This window comes from Cibotium barometz, chromosome 63 (assembly GCF_041138505.1).
Source record: "Cibotium barometz isolate CiBa-2024 chromosome 63, ASM4113850v1, whole genome shotgun sequence".
Taxonomy (NCBI): domain Eukaryota; kingdom Viridiplantae; phylum Streptophyta; class Polypodiopsida; order Cyatheales; family Cibotiaceae; genus Cibotium; species Cibotium barometz.
In genome coordinates, this window is record NC_141108.1 from 26898742 (window position 1) to 26907218 (window position 8477).

Here is an 8477-nt window from a genome sequence, read left to right on the forward strand (position 1 = left end):
ATGGCATCACCCACATTCCTATGTCGTATGGGCATTCCCACTTGACCATAGAGGTCATCACTAACATTCCCTCTTACTTGGGTTGCAATTGACCTCAATTACATGTATGGTATAAGTAGATGAGATTCTAGTAAGAACGAAAAAACTTTTTTGGCATCCATTTAACATCTTCAATAGGATGGTTCTTGGAGGTCGCAAGATACTTAACATAAGTGTTGCCAATGTGTGTAGTGGTGGTCTCATGATCAATAATAGATTCTTCTTGTATAATTTTGAAGGGTCCATAAAGGACATGTTACTTCCTTGTCATGAATTTATGCTTTTATTTATTTATTTATTTATTATTATTATTATTTTAGAAGCATAAGAGGTAAAACTATATTTTCAATAAGTTTAGGCATACATGGATTCTCAAAAATACCTTCATGTGCAGAATTACCCACTTGCTTAAGAGAGAACTCATCATTTTCATGGTTGACTCGTGAAATATAATAATCCTTGATGAAATATGGAAAAAGAAAATGTTGGCAAAACCTTTGAAATTCTTCCCTTGGTTGACGCTCAATTTACTAAAGGCTAGGCCTTTCTCTTTGCTTGTATCCCTTTGGAAACTTTTGAGAAAGAAGTGTTGAAGAAGTCCAAAATATGAAAATTGTTAATGCCCAAAGTGTCCTTGAACCCTTGATTTAATCTGATTCTCGTTGAGTGAGAAATAAACTTTGTCGTCTCGCTTGATGCCGATAATCAAATAGAATTTTAAAGCCGGTGCAATGGAGAAAGAAGATTCGAAAAAATAACTCCTTGATGTTGGATAAACTTATTTGTAAATTGCTAATTACAAGAAATTTGAATGATTCAAAATTTGGTGAAACCCAAAAGTAGATGTAACAACCAAGAAATACGTCAAAGTTTGAAATTTGGTGGGGAATTCCACTTGGTTGGTCTCATGGTTAAATAATTTTGCTCCTTGATGTTGTTGTATCGTAGTTGGAAAACCTTGATTTAATTTGCAAAAAGATAATGAGACATTGTTAATTTTATAGAGTTGTGAGGTTAAGCCTTGGATCAAGCCTTCAAGATCTTCTCTTGATTTTGTCAAGCGTTGAAAAGGAAAGAGATGACGCGTTGAAAAGGAAAGAGAGAGAGAGAACGGCAGCATTGGGCGCAAAGTTTTTCTTAAAAGAAAAATTAATAATTCAAGAATTAAAGCTTTAAATCTTAGAGATTTTACAGTAAAGGGCTGGCCAGGTCAAAACGGAGAAGAGAGACTGAAAGGGCAGCACAAAAAAATAAAAAGCGCAAATTTTGAATGGAGAACCAGCGGTAGCACAGTAAACAAGGGCGGATTTTTGAAATTATTCTCTCTTTTTTTTAAAAAATCAATGAGAAATTATGATGGCCGTTGATTATACAAATTGCCTCCTTAGGATGAGTTTAACAAAACCAAAATTAGGAGATTGGAGCCCTTGCCTTGCTGATCAAATCCATACGCCTTGATTCATGGGAGATGGAGAATTGGAAAAGGTGGTTTTCTAAGAAAGGGGTGGTTTTTGGTTTTTGCAGAGGTGGTTTTGAAAAAAGTTGTTGATCTCTTGATCTTGATCCAACTGCTCAAAAAGTTCTAATAAACCATTGAATCTTTGCCCAAAGGTCTCTTTTCTTTTGCCTTCTTTGGCCTTTCTATTTTTGAATGAATCCCTCTCTTTGTCCAAAGCCCTTATACCTTTGGAGGCTTTTTGTAGGCCTTTCTTTTTGCAGTAATACCTCCTTTTGATTTGATGAAGCTTTATAATTCTTCAAAAATAATTTGAGTAACCTTCCTTGCTCCAAAAAGCTTCAAATAGATTTTTACCTTGATTTTTATTATTTTTTGTCTCCAAGAATGCTTCTCCTTGAGCGGCAAGCTGTGATACCACTCTCTGGATCTTATGACACTTTGGAGAAGAATTACTCAAACTCAAACACAAAGATTAATAGAACATAGACTTTGCAAAAATTGAAGATCAAAACCTTACGTAAACAATACAACAAAATAGCATAAACCATGAAAGCTTGTAATAAACAGAGAAGAAATCACCAATCATACTGCTCACCCATATTTAAATATATTGATGCTTGCTTTTACAAAAAGATAATCCCAAAATAAAGCCTAATAGCTGTTGAGTCTTTGAGCGTACAAGTTTATTGTTTTTCGAGCGGGGGTCAGAAGCGAGCAAGCTCATTCCAAGACTCGAACAGAGAAACGCTTTTGTCATTAGCTTTGTTGTCTCTATCACATAAGCTCCTTCCAAAAATATAACAAGCCTAATTATAGAGTCTTGGGCCTACCAAAAGGATAAAAATACTATTTGGTATGTATAAAGGTTTGAGACTAAAGCCTTCCACAAATATAAATGCCAACTATGAGAACCTAAGAGGTGATCACATGTCTTCCAAGATATCTCATTGTGGTCCAACACATGCGACTAACACATAGCCAGTCACTCAATCTCATGGCCTACACCAAAATAATATTAGTCAGTACCACACACATTTGATGAAACACATTAATCCCGACTATATCATACTAACACACATAGCTAATTAAACATATTAATCTTGAAAAATGATATAAATAAAAGGCCCATCCCATACACAAATACTGACCTGATCTACATACTCCACATATGGAATTAAAATAATGGCATCACCCACATTCCTATATAAAAGCAATGATCGCATGGGCGTCCCCACTTGACCATAGAGTTCATGACTAATAGGGTTAGAGAAAGGTAAAGAGAGTGAGTGTTAGAGAGAGAGAGAGAGTTGGCAAAAGAGAGAGAGAGAGAGAGAGAGAGAGAGAGAGAGTTGGCAAGGTCGAGAGATTGAGAGTGTTAAAGAGAGAATTAGAGAGAGAGAGAGAGAGAGAGAGAGAGAGAGAGAGGGAGTTAGAGAAAGGTAAAGAGAGAGAGAGAGAGGGAGTTAGAGAAATAGAGAGATTGAGAGTGTTAGAGAGAGAGAGAGAGAGAGAGAGAGAGAGAGAGAGAGAGAGAGAGAGAGGGAGTTAGAGAAAGGTAAAGAGAGTAAGTTGTAGAGAGAGAGAGAGAGTTAAAGAAAGACAAAGAGAGTGAGAGAGAGAGAGAGAGAGAGAGAGAGAGAGAGTGTTAGAGAGAGAGAGAGAGATAGAGAGTTGGCCAATACGTAAGAAATAGAGAGAGAGAGAGAGAGAGAAAGAGAGAGAGAGAGAGAGAGAGAGAGAGAGAGTGTTAGAGAGAGTTGGTCAATTCGAGAGAAATAGAGAGACTTGAAGAAAGTAAGAGATTGAGATAATTAAAAATAGAGAGTTAGAGAAAGGAGGGAGAGAGTTAGAGAAAGATAAAGAGAGTGAGTTAGAGAGAGTGTGTTAGAGAAAGTTAGAGAGAGAGTTGGCCAATTTGAGAAATAGAGAGAGAGAGAGAGAGAGAGAGAGAGAGAGAGAGAGAGTTACAGAGAGTTAAAGAGAGGGAGGACTAGAGAGAGTTAGAGAAAGGTAAACATAGTAGGTTAGAGAGAAAGAGTGAGTGTTTTAGAGAACTAGAGAGAGACTTGACCAGTTCGAGTAAAATAGAGAGTTAGAAAGAGTAAGAGGGATTAAGAGAGTTAGAAAGAGAGAAAGAGATAGAGAGTGAGTGTTGAAGAGAGAGAGTGTGTGTGTTAGAGAGAGTTGGCCAAGTCGAGAGAAATAAAGAGAGTTAGAGAGGGAGATTGAGAGAGTTAGAGAGAGAAAAAGTGCGTGTTATAGAGAGTTAGAGTAAGAGTTGGCCAATTGAGGGAAATAGAGAGAGTAAGAGAGCTAAAGAGAGACAGGGAGTGAGTGAGTGAGATAGAGAGAGGTTTATAGAGAGTTCAAAAGAGAGAGTTAGACAAAGATAAAGAAAGTGAGTTAGAGAGAGTGAGAGAGAGAAAGTGAGTGTTAGGGAGAGAAAGAGAGGGTGAGAGAGAGAGAGAGTGTGTGTGTGCATTAGAGTTAGTTGGCTAGTTTGAGAGAGAGAGTTAAAGAGAGCGGGTGGAGTGAGGTAGAGAGAAAGTTAGAGAGAGATAGAGTGTGTGTGTGAGTGAGAGTAAGGTAGAGCGAGTTAAAGAGAGAGAGTTAGAGAGAGAAAAAGCAAGAGAATTAGAGAGAGTTATGTAGAGAGAGGGGGCCGAAAAGAGAGAGAGAGAGAGAGAGAGAGAGAGAGAGAGAGAGTTAAAAAGGTATGTTGTTTGATTAATGAGCCTTTTTAAGGGGAAAAAAGAGAAGAGAGAGTAACAAAATGTTTTTTTTGTTTTGTGCAAAATAAAAAAGAGCGAGAGAGACGAGGCAACCAATCCTGGGCCACTCGTTTCCGAGAGATGAGATGCGTGGAACGTGGAGCAATGAGGTCAAGCCACACAAGCAAAGAAGAGATTATGGCGGTAAACGTAGCCGTGAGCGGCTATGGTGGGAGCGCTCTAGGAATGAATAGGAGCTCGCCCTGGATGCGTTTCACACGTACGCCTGTGTGTTGGCACGGCCCCTTGAGCTCTCTGTCTCCTCTCTCTTCCTCTCGCTCTCTTCATTTCCTGTTGTTCCACTGCAAGAAGCCGCCCATTGTTACCAGTCTCTGCCCAGCATCTCCATAGCCTCAGCCATCTGCAAATTCTCGTTTTTGGGCACCTCCCATTTGGCTTGATTTGAAATGGGCTTCCACTCCCTTCTATCATCCTCCTCTCTCTCCGTCGCCTCTTCTAGAGGCTTCCTCCGCCATAGCCTTCTCTTCTGCAGCGGAAAAACGCTGCGATTCGCCCCTCTTTTTAACCCAATTTCCCTGTCAAAGAAAACCTTAGTTGTCAGGATGGTGCTCGGAGAGAGCCCTGCTACCAGCAGGGTTTCTGAGCTACCCCCTCTACCGTCGCCTGTCATTTTGGCAGAATCAGTTGTGTCTGCTGTGGATACCGAGGGCCAGAGAAGACGACTGGAGAAGGTGACCAAAAAGAAAGCAGAGCGCACTGCGTATCTCTTTGCTGCCGTCGCCTCAACAGTGGGCATCACTTTTCTCGCCGCAGGAGCTGTCTACTATCGCTTTGCTTGGCAAACCCAGGTACCCGATTTTTCAACACAAGACACCTCAATGTGGGCTTTCCACTGCGCTTCTCAGCGAAGATATTAGGCTACTCTAGCATACAAACCACATGCATTGTGGTACATGCCATGGCTATCTGTGTCATGGCATGGTGCAACCATTGGGCTGGTCATGGATGTGTTGCTCCATGCCATGGGGACAACGGGATTTAAGGCAGACAATATCAACCTGGAAGGAGCCTGAATCCCTTCTGTGATTGGGATTAACTTAAAGAGAAAATTGCCTTACAGCAATGTAGGTAGTGTGCTGCAGGGTTTCAATGAAAGATAAGCTCGGTCTGTAGCATGGGGTCAGTTTTAAGAACGTAAGTCCAGCCTATATTGGGTTCCAAATAGTTATGTAATTATGCTGAGCTCTTCTGCAGCCTGGGTTACCCTCTATTTTGTTACAGTGCGTGTGGGTGGGTGCTAATGGGTATTAAATCCAGGTTCTTACCCTGGAATGTGAACCCTTTACCACCAGTCCACGCTCCTATAGACTTGGGTAGTTAGATGTCCCCAGTTAACCCCAGCCTTTTGGCTGGGCCATATGTGTGTCACTTGTTTAAATTAATTGCTGTATGTTTTTGGTTACAGGGCACCGAAGTTCCTCTTTCAGAAATGTTTGGAACATTCTCACTAGCTGTTGGTGCATCGGTATGCGCTGTTCCTCTAGCATACCAAAAATAATTAAGTGTGATCAAGGGCATAGTTCTCTTCAACCAACAGCTGTGGAATTTATTGCTAATGATGGTGGTATTGACATGGGTTGGTGTTTCTCAGGTTGGAATGGAGTTTTGGGCTCGGTGGGCGCACCGAGCATTGTGGCATGACTCACTATGGAGTATGCATGAGGTGAGTTGTAACCCTGAACACTTCTTTGCTGTAATTGAGTATTATGGGTGGCCTTGCTTGCCCGATGAGAATGACGATAGTTACAAGGTACATACATCTTCAAAGTGAGTAGCACATGGTATAAATGCAAGGTAGGTTGAGCTAGCAATGCAGTCCTTCCCTATGCCATCATTCAGATCATGAAAGTAACAATGATCTGGTTTTGTGTTCACTGTTTAGTGTGGTTGGCTCAGCACTGCTTTCAGGAATGGCCCCATATAAGTGTTCCTGAATGTTTTTATGCAGTCCCATCATCGCCCCAGGGATGGGCCGTTCGAGTTGAATGACATATTTGCCATCACCAATGCAGTACCTGCCATTGCCTTAATGGCATTTGGCTTCTTTCACAAGGGGCTGGTTCCTGGGCTGTGTTTTGGAGCTGTGAGTCTTCATAGCCTTGCTTCAATGTTCTCTCTTGTACGCTTATGTGACATGAACATGTGAACTTGAATGGTGGATGTAGTTTTGCTAGTTTTTGAAGTTTTGTATGCTTTGACTTGACAGGGCTTGGGTATCACTGTCTTTGGCATTGCATACATGTTTGTGCATGACGGTCTGGTTCACCGGAGGTTTCCTGTTGGACCAATTGCTGATGTCCCTTACCTTCAAAAAGTTGCTGCTGCACATCAGGTACTTAGCTTAGACTTGGATGGCAGCAACCTTGGGCCTCACATTCATCTAAAGCCCACTCCACGCACCCCCCCCCTCGGGAGAGACCTGAAGTGAAAAAAACCCACACACGCACATTTGGGTGCACACAACAGTTGTTTTGTCATGTGGCTACATCAGCTATCAATCACAATCCAATCACTGAATATGAAGGGTTAAAGCCCTCCTCCTGCACTGGATGAGTTTCAGTCAACATTGAATATGAAGGGTTAAATACAGCCCTCCTCCTGCACTGTATTAGTTTCACTGAACATTGATTCAATCATGCATGTGATTCACATATCTAAAATCTGTCACTCTATAGGGTTGCTCATCATAGTCACGGGATATAGAGGGTGTATAAGCCCACCTATCTCCCACTATGAACTGCAGCCGATCGACGCAAACATTTCTACCACATCAGACCCTCAGAATTATATCTATATGGGGTGCTTAGTAGCTATGCGTTGTCTCCTCAAGACATTAAGGCTATATGTCATTGGGTTTCTAGTCATTAATTTTCAAGAGCCTTCAGGGACGACTATGACAGTAGTGGAAACTACTGTTAAACATAAAGTTCAGTGGCTAATGACTTTGTAACTGTGTAACTGTGTATTTTGATGTGTAATTGTGCAGCTTCACCATGCAGACAAGTTCAAAGGTGTACCTTATGGACTATTCCTTGGACCCAGGGTAAATTTTTAGATATCTGTTTCACTGGACACTGTCGTAAATGCCCTGCTGCCTCTACTTTTACACCGCATGGTAGAATCACACTGTTTTTGTAATCAATTTCAGGAGTTAGAAGCTCAAGTCGGAGGAGCCGAAGAGCTGGAAAAGATGATACAGATAAGGAAGACAAAGCCCACTCCCGACCATTGACTGGTGCCAATCCTTTGGCTTTGTGACTACTCGTACTCCTAGAGTAGACTTTGAATCAGCAAATATATACGGAGCTCTGCAGATTTTTTGCTGCTTGAGCAAACCCTTAGGTTGCACAGGGAGACAATGTTCTTTCAAAGAAATGGAATGGAAGAGGGCCCTTAGCAGGTGGATTTCGAGCAATGTCCTCCTGTGCAGAATTTTCCTTTATCTATGTAAGCTCCATAGCCAGTTCATGTTCTCTGGGGAAAAGGACCTCAGATGCTAATGCTGGAAAACCAAATGTCCACTATAGGGCCATCGATGGACACAGTGGACATTTCTTGTAAGAGAGAAAGGACTGCATTTGCAGACTGTATCGAGAGCAGTTGAGATGCTTATTGGTCAGGAATATTTTTGAATTTTTATTGAATTATTAAATTAAGAAATCTCATATAATCGACACATTGTTTCTTTCCCTAGTGTGGTAGCTTTTCTTTTGAAGAAAAAAAACTCTCTTTAACTTACCTTTCTTCAAAGAAGGCCCACAATACCTTTTAAGTCTTTCTTTTGCATGTTCTTCCTTCACTTTGTCAAATCTTTTTAAAAAAAAACATAGAATAGTTAAATTAAGATCTTAACAACACATATATACAACAATCAATCCCATCTCTCTGAACAAAAGAAGATTGCTCCCAAGAGACATGATAGCCTAGCTGCATACAAGCTGTAATCATAGATTCATAAGTACAACCTTTTGGAGTTTGTTCTTCCATACACTCTCTTTAGTCCATACCTTCACCACAAGTCTCTTTCCCAAGGGGTTCTCAATGAAAGCTACAAAGGTTTATATCGGTTGCTTCTCCTTTAAGTACCATCTCTTGGTCTTTGGCCCAAACTTGGGAGATTTTGCCTTCAAATCAAGTCCTGTATAGCCTTGCCACATAACGATATTTGTTAGTAAATCCTAGTATTT

The 8477-nt window shown here is 40.9% G+C and overlaps 1 protein-coding gene across 1 annotated transcript; it reads left to right on the top strand.

The window, feature by feature from the left end:
• The first annotated feature begins 4405 nt into the window (after nucleotides 1-4405).
• On the top strand, nucleotides 4406-7950 carry LOC147603894 (beta-carotene 3-hydroxylase 1, chloroplastic-like). Its single transcript, XM_086795852.1, has 7 exons — nucleotides 4406-5078; nucleotides 5696-5755; nucleotides 5882-5953; nucleotides 6239-6373; nucleotides 6497-6622; nucleotides 7277-7333; nucleotides 7439-7950. The coding sequence occupies exons 1-7, from the start codon at nucleotides 4677-4679 to the stop codon at nucleotides 7520-7522; spliced, it is 936 nt and encodes a 311-aa protein (XP_086651978.1). The 5' UTR covers nucleotides 4406-4676; the 3' UTR covers nucleotides 7523-7950.
• Nucleotides 7951-8477: the final 527 nt, after the last annotated feature.

Excerpts from the sequence above, each read along its gene's own strand:
- LOC147603894 (XM_086795852.1), top strand. The coding sequence starts at position 4,677 with ATGGGCTTCCACTCCCTTCTATCATCCTCCTCTCTCTCCGTCGCCTCT. Across the intron at positions 5,079-5,695 it reads GCTTTGCTTGGCAAACCCAG|GGCACCGAAGTTCCTCTTTC; the intron begins GTACCCGATTTT and ends TTTTGGTTACAG. Across the intron at positions 7,334-7,438 it reads GACTATTCCTTGGACCCAGG|GAGTTAGAAGCTCAAGTCGG; the intron begins GTAAATTTTTAG and ends AATCAATTTCAG.